Source organism: Juglans regia, chromosome 14, assembly GCF_001411555.2.
Source record: "Juglans regia cultivar Chandler chromosome 14, Walnut 2.0, whole genome shotgun sequence".
Taxonomy (NCBI): Eukaryota; Viridiplantae; Streptophyta; class Magnoliopsida; order Fagales; family Juglandaceae; genus Juglans; species Juglans regia.
Genome location: NC_049914.1, coordinates 6,168,807 through 6,189,505, shown reverse-complemented (window position 1 = coordinate 6,189,505; position 20,699 = coordinate 6,168,807). Strand labels below are relative to the sequence as shown.

The window sequence follows — 20,699 nt, the reverse complement described above, 5'->3', positions numbered from 1 at the left end:
ATCTAAAAAGAAAAATTTTAAACATAAGCTCCACATCCTACACACCCACTTAAAAATATATGATTTTATTTTTTTATCCTCATATTTCATATTGAATTCAATATGAAATATGAGATTTTTAAGTGGATGTGTATGGTGTGGGGTTTATGTGTAGCACAACTCATCTAAAAGTGATCTAAAAGAACATTGTCTCGTTTCTCACCCAAGCCGCGTAAGGCGACAGAGTCACCGCTCTTCTTCCCTATACTCCTCGTGAAATGCCTTATCAGCCACGATTACATAAGCCTCAAAGTTATTGTTCTGCTTCGGAACGAGGATGCGAGTTCCTGGAGGTTCCGACCGAAATGAGGATGCCAATCTCTCTCAAGGCGAGAACGGCCTGACCGGCTTGGGTTCCGACGCAGAGAGCTTTGGATTTGGGAGAGAGAAAGCCATTAGAAATCAAATCTCGTATGATGGAAGAGTAAGCAAATTAGATGTCATCTTCCGCAGACGATAGTCGGACTCCGGACACGGCGGTGGAGGGATGGACAGGCACTGCGGTGGTGGCATGGGTTCTTCGGAGCTTGAAGCAAAAGTCGCAGGATCCGCCTTTATAACCATGACTAAGTAAGCGAATCAGACGGTCAGGAGCAGGACGCTGAAGAAGAGGACTCGAATGAGAATGTTCTTCGGGAGGTTAGGCTTCAGCGTTGGCGGGTCCATGAATCGTTATAATGAGCGTCGAGTGTACTGTGAAAACCAAAATAAATTTGGAAAAAAAGGAAAAACAAAATAAAATTAAATGGAGATCAAAATTAAAGGTTGGCGCTGAGGTCGAAAACCAACGAATTTGGTGCGAGTTTGGTCCAAAACGGAAGCCGCACGGATGGTGTTTGGAGAGTTTCAAAATCGATTGAATTGGCCAATTAGGGGGAGAAAATCGACGTCCTTGGTATCGGCATGAGTCAGTGCGGTTGGTCGGTGTCGTTGTGAAGGAGGAGGGGAGTGGCAAGATGTGCCGTCAGTGGGAAGAAGTTGCAATTGCAGAGGGAAGAAACAGAGCGAAAAAGAAGTGGAGTTTATTAAAATTAGATGAAACGACGTTCTTTCACCTAATTTTTTTTATAAACTCATAATTAAAAAGATGTTGTTTGATTTATTAAAATGAAACGGAATCGTTTTATATATGTATAATATCAATATAATCAGTCAATTCGACGGTTTAGATTTGATTTAGATCGAAACAGAATCGGCCGATATTGGTTTCTTTAATTTTATACCCGCGGCCGACCAATTCTTTGTCGTTTCAGTTGATTTTGAACTTCGGTGCAGTGTGAAATGAAGAGAGTGGAAAAAGAGTTTTGTTATTCATTATTTCTATACATTATATTTTTTTATTTATTTTTAATTTTTTTAATCTTATTCTTTCTTAATTAATTGAATAATTCTACTCATCATCTATACATCACACATTTGATAAGAAAAAAAATTAAAAAATTATGTGTAATATATAATGTGAAGATTATGAATATAATTCTTAGTGAAAAAATTATTAGGATTTGGGAATAGGATGTTTTTGGAGGGTAAGATGGCCAGATGGGGATATAATTTTTTTCCATTTGGTTGGGCCGAGGGCTAGAATTGACAATTTTGATGTGCTGGTGGGCCATGCAGTAAAGTTGAAATGAAGCCCATGGACCTAGATAAATGCAGTGAAAAGGTTATTAAGTGCTTGCATCTTGCTAATCTATTTTTACGTAAAATGTTTTAATCACACAGAGATGCTATAAAAATAAACTTACACATATAGCTTGATATTTTATGTTAGATTTTTATTATAAAATAAATATATCATACCATATGAAATTATATCAATTTATAAATTTATTTTTATATAATTTTTTTGTGATTATAGAATTTCTTTTTCTATATTTAATAATAGGAGAGTTTGATTGTATTCTACATGTCACTTAGGTCTTTGTTCAGCTCATAGGGTGTTATTATCAAGGAAAATGTTAGTATGTTGTCTGAATTTATTCTTTCACTTTGATAGTTTATATATTTAATTTTTTTTTTTTTTTACTTAATGATTAATGAAGTAGTTTTTAATGTATTGATGCATTTTTTTATTTTTTAAAAATATTTAAATATGTTAAAAAAATATGAAAAGAAAAAAATAAAGATGTAAATTTGTGCCAGGCGGCACGCCCAACAGTTCATTGCCGGCGGCAGCCTTGCATGACTTTGTTATGAATACATATCCAGGTAGTGAAGGCACCCCCAGACATCCCATACCATTTTTAACTCCGAAAAAAAAATTATCTTATCATATAATGTTATTCATTAAAATAGTTCTTATGTGAGTATTTTATTAGTGTTACGAACTTTATCTCGTTTGCATGTCACAATCAATTTTAGCATCATATCTCAATACAACACGAAATCGAACATCTGTAAACAACATAGTAATTTAACATGTTAACATATTATCCTAGTCTAAAATCTTAATTCTAGGAACTTGCATCTAGTACTTAACTATCGACCATTTCCATTTTGCAACTATTATCCGAGGTCAAACGTAACCAAATCGTATTTGTAAGTGTCTACTCTGTGATGAGTGAGGTTTTGAATTCAAAATCTACATTAATTCATTTCATCTTATCGTTATAATTTTTTTAAATTTCTATGTGAAATACAATAAACAATTCAACTTTTTCAAATCTTAAAATAACTTTTCTTAATTCCTCTACAAAATATAATAAATAATTTATTTTTTATTTTATTATTTACAAATCATTTCAATTCATATCTGAATTCAAATTACTCCTGAGTGAGCATAGAAACATTACATCATTGGATTGATGTTTTGGAGTTAAAACAAGTTCATCTTTCCCCCAAAAGAAAGGAGAAGTCCTCACAATATAGTACACATCACGATATATTATGTAAAAGAAAAATGCTTGTTATAAGCTACTGGTGTAAACGGTGTGAAAACTTGACTGACGTGGAGACACGTGATGAGAGAGAGACCGAGCTGATGAGAAAGGAAGAATTCATTTTAAATCTGACGTGATATGGACGACTGCACGCCAGTTGTATCTAACGACTGTATAAAGAAAAATTGTATGTAAAATTATGATATTTTTGTAAAGTGATGTTATTTTTAAATAATATTTTATAATAATATTTTTTATTTTAAAATATAATTATAAAATATATTGTGAAAAATATTGTGTTTATAATTTTTCTAAACAAAAATGGGTAAAAGAAAAACAAAAAGGGAACCCAAATTTGGGATAAAAAATAACAAATAATGGAAGTTGTATGAAAGAACGAGGACGCAAAATAAACTAATAAAAAAAAAACCAACAGTTTGCCAGTTGCCTTGAATTGAGGTAGGTCGGTTGGTGGGTGGGTCGGCGGGCCGCGCGGAGCCATTGGCTCGCCTTCCTTTTTGATCCTTTTTTTTTTATATATATTAAATGCGGCGTGACCAACACGTAAATGTCTCGTTCTTATCGTTACTGCTACTCTAATAATACTTTTATTTATTAAAGTATTGCTTTCGAACTACCTAACACAATTGTTGGGGGTACGAATTCAATGTTTGTACAATGAACATCGACAGAGGGTGACGTCGTAATTTAGTCAAATTCGGACCCACACGGGCGGGCGAAGCAATTACCCGGAAGTTTCTATCTGTTGCTACATACAAGTTGACCTTGACCAAAGTTGTGCCCTTAACAAGCCACCAGGGCAATCTGCCAATCCCCCAGCTGGCAGCTGCACATCTTTGACCATTCAAACCTATATTCGCCATCCTCGGCGTCCCCACACGTTTAGGGAGTGGTTTGGATTGTTGAGATGGACTGAAATAATTTATAAATAATAAAATAAAAATTAAATTATTTATTATATTTTATATAAAAATTTAAAAATATTATAATAATAAAATAAATTTTAAGTACAAACGAGATCAACAGGTGAGACCACCCATCACAACGTTTCCATTTTTTCTTGAGAAAGGAGGGAGAAAACAAAAAAAAACAAAACATGGAAAATAAAACAGAAATAACATGTTTTTGATTGATTTGTCTTTTGCCCTACAAACATGAACTCCAACTTTTCTTTGCTTTACTAGGTACAAAGAGAAAAATATCACTACCATGTGTGATACAAAGTGTATTTGAGGCTGTTCGATTCTATGCCAAGAGGGGCCTCAAAACAATCGAAAAAATCAAAAAGTTGGGAATCTTATCTATAAAACTGGCATATACAAAACCAACATCCCTGTACGAATATATAACAACAAAACAAACAAATTGCAATAAATTAAATTATTTTGATCTTCTTCTTTTTTTCCTTCTTGTTCTTTTGATCCTACTCCTCCCAAAGTCCAACGCCTTCCCAATAAATCCTATGCGAGCAATGATTCCAAGAACATGTCATCCCTTGGTTCTTCTTTGGCTCTAGAATACACATTGTCTGTGTCTTGTGGCTGGTTCATGTAAGAACCGATTGAGTTCTCGAAACCTGAAAATCCGAAACTCCCAGGGCTCTGAAACATCTCCAGGGTGAAGGGTGACTGCCCCTCAGATGTCGGCAGTCTCAGATTGTGAAGATGATTGTTCACATAATTATTGTTAGTGTGGTGGTTGGTGATGGCCGAAGGCCTTATTGCTGTAGTGGCAGCCATGTTGCTGTTATTGTTGCTTGGCAAAGGCCTGCTGACAGAATGGCTGCCACTGCCACGGGCTGCGGGAACATCATGGTTGTGCTTTCCCTCATATGTTGTGATCACTGCCCTTAGATCATGAGAGGCTCGCTCAACATGCTTTCTCACTGGACATCCCGCATGCGTGCACTTGTAGTAGCTCCTACAAGTCATGCAGACGTAGATCAGAAATACTTGAAACACTCCAACTTAAATTTAGGCTAACTGGATATCTAATGCTAACCCAAAAAAAAAAGCCCAAAACAGAGAAGTTTCGGTTCAAAACTTTGGCAAAGTGCAGCATAAAACTTAAGATCCATTCTTTGAAACCTTTCCTAGCAAAGAATGGATCGCTTTTGGGTAAAAGCCAGAATCTACGAAAAACAGCAGAATGGAATTTTAAGGTGAGCGTATTCTAAAGTCGTTAAAGTGGCTGAAAGATGAATATTGGGTACCTATATGAGTTAGAGACGCGAGTGTATGTGCAATGGAATAATAATTATAGAACTTTGAATGCAGAAAACCTATTAAAAGTTTGATAAAGAATTGGAAGTAAATGAAAAAAAGTAGGCATTACCTTGGATTTGGATTTCCCTTGACCACCTTCTGCCCATATTTTCTCCATCTGTATCCATCATCTAGAATATCTATATCACTAGTTGTCTGGACTACAACTCTAGGTTCTCTCACTGTTCTGCTCCCAGGTGCTGAAAGACCTTCATTTTCACCCTCTTTCTTCCTGGAAATTTAACGTAAAAAGGAACATTAATCGACCAAACGCACCTAACCATAAACAAATACTTTTACACAAACTAAGCAATAAAACTAACCATCTTTTGGAATTAGGCTCATCTTCATCAAATTCATCCCCTCCGGACTTGCTCTTCTGAGAACTCTGATCAAAGTCCTCATCTCCCATGGATATCGAAGAGTTCTCTGGGGTGGCAACCGAATCCGTATGTCCATTACCATGTGTGGCAAATGACTGATCAGGAATATCAGTGAGGGCAGAATTGGAAGCCTGAATTACATAAGAAGAAGCTGAAGATGATGACGAAGATCTCCTGGTGGACTGAGGCTTGGCATGGTTATGACTCCCCTTGTAAACTATCTCAGTAATATGCCCATCTATGGACCTCTCAACTTTCTTCTTTGTTGGGCAATTGGGATGTGTGCACTTGTAATAACTCCTTGGATTCTCGCTTCCTTTCACTTGTTTTTGGCCATATTTTCTCCAATTGTATCCGTCATCAGATCTTCTGCTGACTGACTGGGCCTGCTGGCCGTGGTAATTGCCACCGTCTGATTGGAACCCGCCATTGCCGTTGCCATTGATCTGAGTGTTGGTCTGTATGGTGGCAATCTCAGGGGAATAGCTCTGCATAGAACTGAGTTCGGGTTTTACCATCTTTGCTGAGGAAAAATCATCCTGCTTGGTGGGTTCATGGAAACTCCATGGTTGTTGTTGTGCCTGAAAATTCTTTTGACAGATGAAAAGATTGTTAATTTAGGACCAAAGTGAAAATGATACACGTAGTACTTGATTATGATGAGATTTTGTTACATACAGTTTGAATTGTGGCACTTGAAGACTGAAAATTTGTGGTTGATGATGTTAAAGGAGGCCTTTGTTGGGTTTGGAAAGAGAAATCGTAGTTCTTGTCTTCCTGTTTAACATTCTGCCTGTTGCCAGAATTGCTTTTCCACGCGAAGGTCTGAGCAGGGAATGTTCCTGTAGTCGGAGATGGCAGAATCTGCGTACAAAAGCAGAACAGAGAGAAACCCATCAAACAAAATTAGAAATGAATGAATTAATCCAATCAGATAACATGAAAAAAGTGCCAATTAATTTACTTGGGGCAGATATAATAGAAAACTGGAACATGAAATTTGAGGGGGATAACCCCGATTGCGAATAACAACTAATAGTTTTTCAAAATGCTTTGGACCCCAAGAAAAAGATAAAAGAAACACTCAAATTCAATCTAGTCATGCACAATAATTTGACTGATCAGTTTAGTGGTGTTGAATTCAACAGCATAAAAGCTCGGTCTTCAGACATAATTCCCCAATTTTTCTCAACAACCAAATTCGTTCTCTACCGAATAAAAAAAAGAGCAAAAGAACGAAACTTTTTGGCTGAAACACTTACGTTACGAGTGTTGAGAAGAACAGGGGAGTCCAAGAGCTCAGCTGGGCTCAACCCATCGGGGATAGCAAAGTAGGAAGAGGGGGACACAGCAGGTGGAGAAATGGGCAGCGAAGGAGGTGGGATCGACTTGAACTTAGGCACACCCGAACCAGTTCGCTGCGCAACCCGATCCGAAAGCCCACGATGCTTATTCTCTATTCCTATGGTGGTGGTGTTTTGGTGTTCACCATCGTAGGCAGAGGCAAGGAGGCCAGAGAAGGAGGTGGTCATGAATGGATGGGTCGTCGAGAAAGTAAAGCTTGTTGGGTGCGAGTTAGCCGAGGTCTCCAAGCTCCCAGAGGAGGAGGCCATAAAAAGGAAGAGAAGGAGATAGAGGTCTAATGGGGCTGAAGAAAAGCTGATCAGATATTAAAAAGAGAGGAGGTGAAGAAGATGATCACGTATTGTGCAAGTTTCTTGTGGTTTTTGTCCTTTGTCGTTGCGGGAGCTTTCTAAGAAACTGAGGATGAGTATTGACCGTGGAAAACTTTATTTATTTATTTTATTTTTACAGTCTTACAAAAATAATTTGTGGTTTTTGTCTTTTGGTCAAAACTAGTTGGTTTGACTGGATGGCGGCTGACACACAGATATTTTCCTCCATTGGTATGTACAAGCTATTGTTTTCTGCAGTTGGGGATGGGATGATGCTGCGTGCGTATGTATCACAGTATCAGTACCAAGATTAGCCTCTTTTTATCGTAATTTGTACTTCAGAGATTAGGGTTTTTTTTTCCCAGTGAATTCCTGGCGTCTTGGGCATATACGGGGAGAGTGATGTTTAGTATACGGAAAAATATATGCTTTTTTTTTGTTTTCTCTCTCTCTCTCTCTAAGAGAAAGACATGCGCTTAATTGTTTATTGGTAGATTTAATGTAGTAAATAAATAAGAACACCTTCTAGTATATTCTCATGTCGAAATTTCATATACACAAAAAACGTATTTACATTCATATGATGGGATAAAGATCTCTGGTTTTAATATATAAATATTTAGTAAAACAAGAGGACCTTCAAATCATGGTCAGTAGATTTATGATGATGAAAAAATAAATGATAAAAGTTTTAAAGAACATGATAAGCATATTCGTTTAATTCATCAGTAGATTTAAAGCTTTTACTTTTGAATAACTTCTTGCAGAGTTTTTGGTTAAGTAGTACTGGTGATGAGCATGTGCTAGCTAGGCTAGCTGTGTTGTTCATAATTAATATTATGATGGTTAATTTATGAAGTTTATATATATATATATGTCACTGTCATTTTCGGCCTTAACCAGCTTGAAGTAATCTAGAAGATCGGTCAGTCCCATATATAACGTGTGAAAAGGGACATGAAGGACCCAGATCAACATTGGCAAATTTGGATTTTCGTTGAGAAAAAAAGAAGAAGCTAGCAATTAGTGGGAAATAAAGCTATGAAGTGGGGGAGACTTCACCATTCATGAGTGAATGAGACAGTGCGGGGTCTCGGTCGCTGGTCGCCGGCAATGCGTCCAAAGTGACTTTTTGAGATCATATTTCTTTCCAAAAAATATTGGCACAAAAAATCTGCACAAAGAAGAAAACAAGACAATTTATTAACCGCTTCCAGCATGCAGTACTCGTATACCGAGGAATCTAGATGGAATTAAGCACTTCTTTCTCCTTATAAACCCATGCATTTATATATATGTAAAGCTAGCTAGCGATATGCAGCCTTTGTTAAATAAAGTCTTCGTCGTTTTAGTTTTTACATATATATTTTTATAAGGTACGTAAGTGCACTTTTAGCTTTCAAACTATCTCTTGGGTCATAGAAGCAAGCAAGTTCTTTTCTCTTTTTAGAGCTAAGAATTAAGAAAATGGATATAACGTACATATATGACCTAAAATAGTAGGTACTGATCCATCCCCTACCATATCGGGTTCTTCTTGCATTGGATCATCTTAATTAAATGAATTTTTTCCTATTATTCTGGACCAATATACAGATGGGAGAGAGATTGATAGTGTCTGCATTCAACGGTATAATTCCAATCTACAACGTCCGTGAATCAGTGTTTTTGGGATATATAGTTACTTATAGTCATCTAGCTATAATATTGGTAACATATGTTGGTGTAAGATTGCTAATGAATCACGTTGTTTTATGAAGGTGTTGGGACTTGGGGACTTTTATAGTCCTATATATGGAATAAAATTAGATTGTTAATAAGAGGATTTGTTTTCAGTAACTTAAGGTGAAGTTTGGATATAGAGTTAAAGATGTTGAGATGGCAACTCTGTTTAACTTTTTCGTATTTCTTGCATACTCTACTAATATGATTGGCTGCATAACTTTTTTTAATATAAAATAACTGATTTGGTTAATCACATCAGTAGAGTATGCAAAACTCTTATGAAATATATTATAAAAAATGAAATTTGGATAGATAATTTATAAAGAGTTAGTCCACATACAGTTCCTAAATGGAGATTGTTCATGCAAGCTCATACAGTAATTATATTTAAAAAAAATTAAAATTACAATAATATCTTTTTTAAAATAATATTTTTTCTCCTTTTACCATCATTCATCAATGGGACTGCACACGCAATTCTCGACTCAAGATTACAAATAAAATTTCTCATTTATAAACTACTATTAATAAATATATTATAAATAAAATAAAATTAATATTGCAAATACTATACAATAATTGATAAGACTCACATCTATTAAATCTCCAAAAAATTAAAACCACATCATCTCATTTCCAAATCTAAACATACAAAATATTTAAAAACAATCTCATCTTATTATCTAAACAAAGCCTAAATCAACCTTTCTCCATTGAGTACGGATTGTTAATAAGTCTCATGTTTATCTCTAGTTGTGCTTATCCTTTTTGTTACGTATTGAACTGATAAGAAAGCTACATGTGTTATTTAAGTGGCATGACCGCCATGAATAAAGACATGAATCAAGTTTATCTCCAAACTATTATGTGTGAATGAGGACTAAGTTACTTTAATAATATAACGACACTCTCAAAATCTCTCAAACCCGTCTCTCTCGAATCCATCTACCTCTCAACTTCGTATAACGAGGGGGTGGGAGCTTCGGCTCCTTCCCCCTCCCTCCCTCCCTCCCCTTGTCCCCTCTGTGTAGTGCTCTGTTTTTTATATTTTTTGTATTTTACAGGCTAAATAAGGGAGAATCGCAGATCTGAAATGTCCGGTGACTTTAGAGGAGCACGCGCCTCTCCATATCATTGCCCAGTCGCCAATCTTCAAGTTTACCGAAGGTGGCGCCAAACGGAGCAGCGAGTTGCCCACACGCGCGGCCCAAAGGTTAAGGTTGCGTTCGGTGAACGGCTTTCTTGTGCCGCCAGGAGGCCTCTGCCGTTGCCACGCGCAGCTCCGCTGGGGCTTATGAGTCCAGAAGCTCCAAGATCAGTTGGCGGTTTTCTTCCAGGGAGGCGCGTGTACCGCACGCGCCACCGTATTTGTTGAAGCATTGTCTTTTTCTATTGTTTCAGTAGTTTTTCTTTATAATTTATTTTGTGTCTTGTCAATCTTTTTTAAAATAAATAAAAAATCTAAAAATTTTGTCTTTTCGGATCTTGGTCCAAACGGTGTGTTGTCTCCTCTCTACTTTAGTAGTGTATGGGGTTGGTGTACCCTACTCCGCTTAGTTTGGGTATGGGTTTTGTCACCTAGTTACTTTTTCTCTGTCGAAAACAGAGATATGTACGACGGATTTCTTAGATTTAAGTCTTTAGCGATCTATCATCTGGACTAGATCATGTCAGTCACGATAGTGTGCTGGGGAGCTTTTAAAATTTGTATTTGACTTTTTTTAAGTCATATTTATATGTCCTCTTTTATAAATGATATGTGATCTTTTTATAAAATAAAATTAAAAAAAAGTTACTTTAATAATTAACAGATTCATTGAATCAAATTAAGTCTGTTTTTATTATAAAAAAAAAAAGAACTTTATACGTTATCATGAAATACGCGCTTCTTACACGTAATTTTCTCCAAACTATTATTCGGGCTCGATAGTACAATATGATATCCATTATGCATGTGATGCACGTAATGGGCCACAAGTACTTGAAAGCGCGCTGTGTCATTTATAGAGCACGAATGAGTACGTACCGGTACGTACTGCACTATATATAATCAAATGCAAAGTCAATCGGTTGATAAAAATTAGAGGAGACTTTTGAGGCAACCAAGTTAAAAGATAGGTAGATAGATGGATACGTGCTTTTCACATGCATTTCAAAATTTCTTTGTGTGGAGAATCTTCTGACATCAAACCCTCCATTATTCACACATGCAAAGCTAGCATCCCAATTCGTGTACATATATGCATGCAAGCAGACTCAGAACCACTTCGACAAAGATCATGAGCTCTTATGTATAATATTGAGAAATAATAATAATATACATACAACATATTTTTATAAAGAGTAATATTACATACAGTTTTTAAATGAGAATTTCATTACAAGTTCAGTTAATTTTATCATTAAATTTTTTTAAAATTATAATAATATCTTTATCAAAATGATATTTTTTTTATTTAATGTACGTACACTCTTTAAATAGAGACTGTAAATATAATTTTTTTTTATAAAATAATATTATTTTTATAAAATATTTTATAAAAATACTCTATATTTAAAAAATAATATAAAATATTATAAAAATATTATGTATAAATCATTTTTAAAAAAATTAAGATATATGTACTCGATCGAAACAATAAAAATGACGTCACGATCTGACATTTTCATTGCACCGAATTATACAGGGAGTAAGATTTCAAATCTCTGTTGGTTTAGGTTGTGTTTGGATGTTGAAGTGAGTTGAGTTGAGTTGAGTTGAGATGATAAAATATTATTAGAATATTATTTTTTAATATTATTATTATTTTGAGATTTAAAAAAGTTGAATTATTTATTATATTTTATGTTAAAATTTAAAAAAGTTATAATGATGAGTTGAGATGAGTTGAGATGAGTTTGGTAACCAAACGAAGCAGATACAAGGATATTGCTTTTTTGCATGTACTGGATTCGGGGAATAACAGTACTGACTTTTGCTGGCTGGAGTGAAGATCGAGGAGAGTCTATTATGACTAACTATTAGTGCCATTACTGTTGGGAGTGGGAGTAGGGGAACAGACTGATCCAAGAGTTATGTGTATGCATGCAGTCAAGGTCAAACGTTTGAATAATGGAAATGGGCCTTTTAGGGCCAATCATGATTCTTGTAGACTTACGAAATTTTTTTTCTTTTTAATTTCTTTCCGTCACCCATCATCTAACACACCCATACCATACCATGAAAAACATTGATATATTTTATAATAAAAAATCTCACACTTTATAAAAAAAAGACTTAACATGATGCGTGCGGCAGGATTTTTTTTTCAAATTGGAGTCTTAGACATATTTTGATACCCGCAATGAGAGTTATAATCAAAAGATAGGAAGTTTAGAGGGTGAGATGAGAATTGTATATTTTACGTGAGTTTGAATGTTGAAGTGAGTTGAGTTGAATTGAATTGAGATGATAAAATATTATTATAATATTATTTTTTAATATTATTATTATTTTGAGATTTGAAAAAGTTGAATTGTTTATTATATTTTTGTGTTAGAATTTGAAAAAGTTGTAATGATGAATTGAGATGAATTGAGAGTAACTGATGATCCAAACGAAGCCTTTATTTTGAAGTTTAAAATATTATGTTTTAATATTATTATTATTTTAAAATTTGAAAAATGTGTATTGAGATTTGAAAAAGTTAAATTGTTTATTATATTTTGTATGAAGATTTGAAAAAAATGTAATGATGAGATGAGATGAGATGAGAATTTTATGTTTTGTCTTGTGTCTCAAACCTGCCCTTAACATGTGGGCAACAATGCACTATTCTGAAAAATTTTCACCATTGCTTGTTATATTTATGTTCATCTATATTTTCAAGATAGTCAAGCGTTGTCAACATTGTCCTTTTCTATTGTTTCAGTAATTTTTTTTGTAATTTATTTCGTATCTTGTTTATCTTTTTTTAAAAAATAAAAAATCTAAAAATTTTATCCATTCGGAAATTGGTCCGAATGGTGTGATGTTCCCTCAGTGTATGGAGTTGGTGTACATTACTCCGCTTAGTCAGGATATGAGTATTGTCACCTGATTACTTTTTTTTTGTCAGAAACAGAGATGTGTATAACAAATCCCTTAGACTTAGGTCTTTAACGATTTGTCGTCTAGACTAGATTATATCAGTCACGGTAGTGTGTTAGGGAGCTATTAATATTTATATTTAACTTTTTTAAATCATATTTATATGTCATCTTTTATGAATGATACGTGATCCTTTTATAAAAAAAAAAAAACATAGAATATGACAGTTCTACATTATAGATTCGAATACTCTACATCAATTAAGACTTCAGTATAACATGCACATGCACCATCCATTAAAATTATATTATTTTATCTATTTTTCCACTATATCAAGTCTAGATCTTAATTCTTGAAATAGTGCTCTAGCACAACATGATTACGTTAAAGTTGTTTTTGGTCCCAAAAAAGAATTAAAAATCTGATTTAACCCTTCCAAATTTAAGACGCACCCAGTACTACTTCACCTTCTTTCTCTTTTAAGTATGAAAGATAAAAGAAAATAATATTAAAAAATTAATATTTATCTGAATGCGATCATTGCAGCAATTGATTTATTTATTAAAACTTCAAACGAGTGGGGTATAGAAGAATGACCCACAATCCAGAACTAAAGGATCTAGAGGAGCTCTCCTAGGGGCCCTACACAAACATGTGACCTGGAACAAATGATCCTCAGAGATCAATGATATTTGAGAGAAATGCTGATTATCATCTTTATTATATACATGAATATATAATACGTTAATGCAATGTGCTTGAGTGAACAGTGAAATTTCCTATGTCTCTTGGTGTACGTGTTATGTCCCTGTAATATGATATATCCCAGGTCTATACATTAATTTGCTTCCTCAAAATGGCCGGGATCGAACCATAGATAGCTTCATGATCTCAATCCCATTATGTACATAATAAGTGCTGATCAAAGTCGTGGGGAGGAATATTTATATCCTGCACAAGTCACGGCATTGATCATTCAAGCAGAGAGTAAACAACTAATTAGTTCTCAATCTTCACTATAAAATGGTCAAATTTGGTTGATTGAAACATACACGTACGTACAGATTTCTGAGTAACATGATTACAACAGCCATTTCAATTGCGACCAACATCTTCTTCATTCTTTTTGCTTTTTTTTTTTCTTTTTTTTTTTACATGGCAATCAGACAACGACTTTTGTGATTCAGCGTGTGACAGTTGGTTTTAATATTTTGGGGATGGGATGGGATGCATTTCTGATCTGATGTTGTTTTAATATTTCACTGATTTCTTCTCTCTTCACAACTGGAATTCCACAATACATTTTTCAAAACATAGGTGCTTGACATTTTTCCATATATATGATTAATGGATGTAACATCAGCTAACATTAATGTAGGTGGGTCAGCAAGTTACCTATCTTATATTCTTCATTAGTATAGCATTGGACCCCCAATTAAAGTTATTCTAATGTTTTCGACAATGAGAGCTGCTAGAGTGCCGGCCAGCACTGTCCCTAGCTAGGCAAAATTCGTTTTTTTAATTTATATATTTTTTAATATTTTTAAACATTTTTAAAAAATATATATAAAAAATATTAATATACAAATAGTTACTTTCTTAATCAGTAAGTTAAATAAAAATAATTTTAAAAAAATTAAATATATGAACAATCAAAATGAAGATCTTGAACTGCTTGAATAACAAAATTCGAGGGACCAGGCATAAATGCCACAAATAATAACTTTTGCTAGCCCCACAATGTTTTCTAGATCGAGGCATCCAACCTGCATGAGTGCCATCGACGGGAAGAAAAAATAATTATATTTGAAGTCAAAATATTTTGAATGGGAATGGGATTTAAGGCCAGTCATGATGGTTGAAGAATAGATACTTGGCAATTTTTTATTGCATTATGTCCTGATTCCTTCCCGTATGCATGGGGTCCAAGAGATTATTTTATCTCTTATTATTTGGTTACTTAATTAATTTATTCCCCATGGCTATCAGAAGATGAGATCTAGTGAATATTTGACTCAGTTCATATCTCATATCTAGCAAGTATTACAATTTCTTCACACCTGGACTCAGCTGAAGCCTTCCCCAAGTGACTGACTAGTCTAGCAAGTATTACAATTTCTTCACACCTGGTCTACCTTTGTAATATTATTTAACACAGACAGAAACTGACAAGGCCAACAAAATGGTCAAATATGCATGGTTGATTCAAACTTTGAGTGGATAGTCTCAGCATCCAAATATCCATTGAATAAAATTCAAGACTCCACTCTTCAGGCACCAATTAAGTAGAGGTCAAATACAGAGAAAACAAGTCTATCCCACCCCCCCTCCTTTTCTCCCTTTCTATGGTGCTCCAGGACTCCTACCATAATGCAGCTCCCATCCTTTCGGATCTATTTCCACCTGCCAACCACACGTACAGAATTTGAGTGACATGACAAGTTTATAACAGCCATTCCAATTGTAATCCAAGTCTATGTTCAGATTTTTATTTATTCAGGACAGGGATTCGACATGTACTGGCAGTTCCGTTTAAGAACTTAGGGGTGGTATCCATTTCTCTGATGGCGTCTTAATATTTTAGGAATTGCATTTGGTACAAAGTTTGTGGTGTATTCTAGACAACTGAAATTCACATGCATTTCATAAGCATACATATAGTTGAACTGTACTGGAACGGTGATGCGAATAAGTACCTGGAATGCTTTGTCCCTCCAGCGAAACATACAGCCACGGGCTTCCATGAATTGAAAAATAGATTGAGGAAGTAAAGGTTTAAAGGATTTATGGAGCTTCACTTTTGTTAGCCCTTGGCAGGCCAACAAGCCAGCAGCTAGACCGTTAGGGGTCAAACCCACCAAGTGTAAGATAGTCATGTTCTGTAGCTGGTTTATGCTGGCAAGGGCCAAGAGCCCTACATCTGTAACTGAACAATATGACAAGTTTATCTGCAGCAAAAGAAACGAACCCCTAATATTATGTTAATATGTAGCCATCAACGTTCAATTTCCCTCTGTCCCTGACAACTAGAGAAAGGAAACGGAGAGTACCTCTTTGAGGTTTTGAGAAAATTGAGCAAGTGGAATCATTCCATTATCGTTAATGTTAACACATTTCTTTATGTCCAGCACCATAAGTTGCCTACATCCCATAGCAATGGCTGATAGACCCACTGATGAGACAGAATGACATCCTCGAATTTCAAGGGCTTTTAACATCAGACACTTTGACAAGGATATTAATGACCTATCCGTTATTTTATCATTATAAGCAATATTAATCATCTCCAGTGTAGGACATCCATGAGCAATTGCTGCTATGCCAGCATCGGTTATTCCAGAGGATCTACAAGAGAGAAAACAAAGATTAATAAAGAATGAAGGCCTTCTTAATATAACTCAATCTAACATTATGATGAAACCAGGTCTGGGAAATGCACTTGAAATTTCAGACAGTTAAATAACATAATTGTCTGTACAAATAAAGTTTTTTTGGTGCAGCTCCCCAACACTTCACAAGACATACTAAAATTTCCACTATTGAATTAAAAACTAATTGTGTAAATTCCCAATTCTGCATGTAGGTGGAATTGCCCATGTACAGAAGTTATGTTTTTATAATATGCCGTATGAGAAAGAAGATCTAGGTTATTCTTCATTTATCAAAGCACTGCTCGATGCATCCCCATCCCCTACACCACGCTTTTCTCAGACTGGGCTGGGCACCCCTCCCCACCAGATCATAACTTGTCGGTTCATTGTCATTTTCAAGTTGAATTCGAACAATGGAGGGTCAATGCCCCTAATTTCAGAAAACTACAGAGAATCCCATTATTTGAGGGGAGTCTTACAGAGTTGAAAAGTCACAAACCTGTACAAATCTAGCTCTTTGAGCTTAGGACAACCATTTGCAACATGAGTAAGCCCATCGTCAGTTATGTTCAAGCAAATCCCAAGCTTTAAGGTAAGAAGTTTGGAACATCTCGAGATGGACTTCAACCCTGCAGAAATAAAAGTACATACATCATCTGTGCATATATTATAAATCATGCAAAGTATGGCCCAAGTCAAAACCTTCATCATCAATTTCATTATCTGTGACATCCAATTCCTCCAAGAATTGGCAGCATCGTCCAATCAACGTAAAAGCATCCTTTGAAATGAAACTACAAGACTCCATCCTCAGAGAGGCAAGGGAGGTGCATGAATTCGTGATGCTGTCTATAGAGGCATATGTTATCTTGCGGCAGCATGTGATGTCTAACTTCCTCAGTTCTTTGTGTGTTTGAACAAGGAAGGATAGACTTTCATCAGACACTCCTGAGCACTTACTTAAGCTCAGCTCCTCCAGTGAGGCAAGCCAACTTCCAATGGCTTTTATCCCAGAAGTTGTAACTGAACAACCATCTAATTTAATCGATTGCAACCCCGAACTATAATGCAGACATTTTGCCATATCAGCAGTGACCTGAACAACCATTAGGGATATAAAGAATAAGTCAAATGAAAACTTTTGCTAGGCAAATTGCCTGAATATTTTACATACTCACCGCAGGACCATATGCTAGAATAAGCTGCTGTAGGTGCTCAGCCCCATTTGTCAGATGAGACAACCCCACATGACTGACATTCTGACACTTGGACAAATTAAGCATCTGTGGAAAATGTAAATATGATAAATGTCGATCCTAATAACAGTAAATCGAAGGAAGATAAACATAAAGTCTAATACATCAGTTGAGATGGAATGTAGCTCTCATCATTAATCGGAACCTTACAATTAAAACACACTTATGCTGGGCACATACCTAAAAGTTATACGAAACATACAGCCATGCCAGAAAGATATCACAAATTGTCAAAGTGGTAAAAATAAGCAATAGGATTTTGAAAAAAATAAAATAAAGTGTACCTTTATCGAATTGCAACTGTGTTTGAGGGTTGCAAGGCCATCATCATCAATACCAGGGCATCCCTCAAGAACCAGATCTTCGAGATGTTCTAGCTGCAGTATTGGTGAAAGACATTTCTCGGTGATCTGCAGGCAAAAGCATAGAAAGTTTTTACCTTTGAAGGGGGAAAATAAAAATAAAAACGGAAAGAAAATGCTAAAACTGCCTAACGCATGTGAATGGTAAAAAAATTATTGCTTAACGATGGCATGCAGATTATTGTATAGGAGACTTTGAATTTATGAAACTACTAAGCGATGACTGCATTATCGTATATCATGATTGAATGACTCCATTATGTCAAACTGCGGCAGGAACTTCTCTTCAGATAAAAAAAAAAAAAAATCAGTCCAGTTCGAATAACCGTGGAACAAACATAGAAATTGCCTAGTTCTGAGCACTTAGGTGGCTTATCGATTTCGATTTTTATCACCTGCAACTTTCTGACCAATTACCCACGATCTAACATCATTACAGAAAGAACTTTAATAATCACAGTATTTTGCATAATCATCCACAGAAAGAAAATCTCATTGCAATCAAAGCTGCCGTATCTTAGATTACATGAATCATCAACGACAACTTCTAAAGAAACCCATATTTCGAATCCGATTTTGGACGACGAATCTCAAATAACAAAGAAACCCATAAAATGAGTTACAGAAAATTCGATATATTGGAAATAGTCAAGGCATCCAACAACAAAAATAACAACACCGGCACACCCAAGAAGAACACGGTCCCAATCCTAACACAAGTACAAGACATAATTTTAAAATCGCAAATCTCCTCACCTTTGCAAATGGAGCAATTAACACAGAAACAACGTCCCAGAAGCAAAGAAAACTCGGATAACAACCAGTGCAAACCAACTCAACAAAGTAAAAGGTAAACACCCCAAAATGAAGCGCATCAAATAAAGCAGCCAACCAACAATTACATTAAAAAAAAAAAAAAAAGACCATTTCCCTCTGTTTTCTGAGAAAACACAGGTTTAAATTTTTTTTTTTTTTTTTAAATAGTTTCAACTACTGAAGTGTACACATTATTATTTATTTCCTCCGCTTTCATATACCGAACAGGCGGAGAAAAAAAAAGAACAAAAAGAAGTAATATGAATTACCGGTAGGTAAGAAAGATCCAAACTCCGAATCTCCTTGCATTTCATAGCAATCAATCCCACTCCAAGATCACTCACACGCAGGCACCACTTCAAGCAAACCAACCTCAACTTTCTGCACCCTACAGCCAAGCAACCAATCCCCATGTCCGTGATCATCTTACACCTCGCCAACCGAAGCCTCTCAAGATTCTTCGCCTGCGCCAAGACCGCAGCAGCCGAGTCGCTCAGCTCCGTCCGGTTCGACAGGTCGATCTCCACCAATCCCGCACACATCGCCACTAGGCTGGATAGGCCTGCGTGCGTAAAGAACCTCGACTTAGACAAATCGATCGAGCGAAGACGAGACTGAGTCTCGGCGGCTACCCGAAACAGCGTGCCGTCCTCGACGCAAGGGCACAAGGAGAGGTCGAGGTGGGAGATAAAACGGTAACGTTTGAGAAGCCGCGTAACCAGTTCGGAGCGGAGAGGCCTCAAGGCTCTGCGATGGAGGGACTCGATGGTATAGAAGCTCTTGCAGGCGAGTGAAAAGGACTTCTTCGCCAATGCGTCGTCGTTCAGGCGGTCGAGGATGGCAAAGACGATCTCGTCGGTGAGGAGGTCGAAGGGGCTGACGATAAGGTCGCGGTGCTTTTTCATGGGTAAGTTTTGGGAGAGTGCAGTGGTATACAGTTAGAGTGGGTTTCCGAGAATGTCTCTGAGGTTTTAAACTGTTAACTAAAACGGTGGTTATGGCTGAAAAGTCAAAAACGAAGTCACAGCCTCACAGGTGGTTCAGTAGCTGGGGAGTACGGTTTAAGGAAGGAAGGAAATAAGGGGAGTTGAGGAAGATGGGAGGATGGATGTGAAATTACAGTACTGGGCTTTTCGTGGAATTAAAGTTGTTATTTTGTATTCAGTTTATTTGTTAGTGTTGTTATTTTTAACTCTTTGTAATTTGAGAATAAAAAAACAGTAATATTTGTAATTTTTTAAAAAAGTAAACCTTATCTTCTTTTAATATAAAAAAAATCTATTTTTTAGTAATTTTATATATAAATTTAAAGTACATAAATACTGCATAATCGTTTTAAAAAAAATGAGATTTATTATTAAAAAATTAATTTTTTTTATATCAATTTTATATTTGATTATTTTTTTTCAAAACGATTAAGTGACATTTATATAATTTATAATTATAAATATATTTTCTCTTTTTTATGAGATCCATCAATTTATGAAAGGTTTATACATTAAAAAAAATCTGCACTTAGCATTATTTATATATTGTAGATATTTATAAACAGCAGGCAATGACAAATGGTAAGTTTGGAGGATGAGATAATAATTTTGTGTTTTATTTTAGTGTTTAAAATATTATATTTTAGTATTATTATTGTATTGAGATTTGAAAAAGTTGAATTGAAATTTAAAAAATTTGAATTATTTATTATATTTTGTATAGAAATTTAAAAAATGTGTAATGATGAGACGAGATGAGATGAAAATTTTATATCTCATCTCACTCCAAACCTGCCCAAAATGTTCAAAAGGATAAAGAAAACAGTTAAAAAAAAAAGAAAAAAGAAAAAA

At 35.4% G+C, this 20,699-nt stretch overlaps 2 protein-coding genes across 3 annotated transcripts; both read right to left on the bottom strand.

Moving 5' to 3' along the window:
• Positions 1–4,043: 4,043 nt before the first annotated feature.
• On the bottom strand, positions 4,044–7,338 carry LOC108996946 (WRKY transcription factor WRKY24-like). Of its 2 annotated transcripts, none has more exons than XM_018973001.2 (5): positions 6,849–7,338; positions 6,265–6,450; positions 5,527–6,167; positions 5,274–5,435; positions 4,044–4,859 (listed from the first exon to the last, which is right to left on the bottom strand). In XM_018973001.2, the coding sequence occupies exons 1-5, from the start codon at positions 7,197–7,199 to the stop codon at positions 4,400–4,402; spliced, it is 1,800 nt and encodes a 599-aa protein (XP_018828546.2). In that variant the 5' UTR covers positions 7,200–7,338; the 3' UTR covers positions 4,044–4,399. The 2 variants fall into 2 exon arrangements, with proteins under 2 accessions (XP_018828546.2, XP_018828545.2); XM_018973000.2 differs by having other exon boundaries at positions 5,527–6,176; positions 6,849–7,304.
• A 7,721-nt stretch (positions 7,339–15,059) lies between these two features.
• Positions 15,060–19,970, bottom strand: LOC108996995 (F-box/LRR-repeat protein 3-like). Its single transcript, XM_018973067.2, has 8 exons — positions 19,131–19,970; positions 17,968–18,093; positions 17,606–17,710; positions 17,130–17,523; positions 16,927–17,056; positions 16,107–16,401; positions 15,753–16,004; positions 15,060–15,459 (listed from the first exon to the last, which is right to left on the bottom strand). The coding sequence occupies exons 1-8, from the start codon at positions 19,764–19,766 to the stop codon at positions 15,400–15,402; spliced, it is 1,998 nt and encodes a 665-aa protein (XP_018828612.1). The 5' UTR covers positions 19,767–19,970; the 3' UTR covers positions 15,060–15,399.
• Positions 19,971–20,699: the final 729 nt, after the last annotated feature.

Bases quoted from the DNA above. Each gene is read 5' to 3' on its own strand.
- LOC108996946 (XM_018973000.2), bottom strand. From the start codon at position 7,199: ATGGCCTCCTCCTCTGGGAGCTTGGAGACCTCGGCTAACTCGCACCCA. The intron at 5,436-5,526 runs GTTAGTTTTATT...TTAAATTTCCAG, and splicing joins GAGCCTAATTCCAAAAGATG to GAAGAAAGAGGGTGAAAATG. The intron at 4,860-5,273 runs GTAATGCCTACT...CATGACTTGTAG, and splicing joins AAGGGAAATCCAAATCCAAG to GAGCTACTACAAGTGCACGC.
- LOC108996995 (XM_018973067.2), bottom strand. From the start codon at position 19,766: ATGAAAAAGCACCGCGACCTTATCGTCAGCCCCTTCGACCTCCTCACC. The intron at 17,711-17,967 runs GTACACTTTATT...CATTTTCCACAG, and splicing joins ACAGTTGCAATTCGATAAAG to ATGCTTAATTTGTCCAAGTG. The intron at 15,460-15,752 runs GTACTTATTCGC...TGTGGTTGGCAG, and splicing joins GGAGGGACAAAGCATTCCAG to GTGGAAATAGATCCGAAAGG.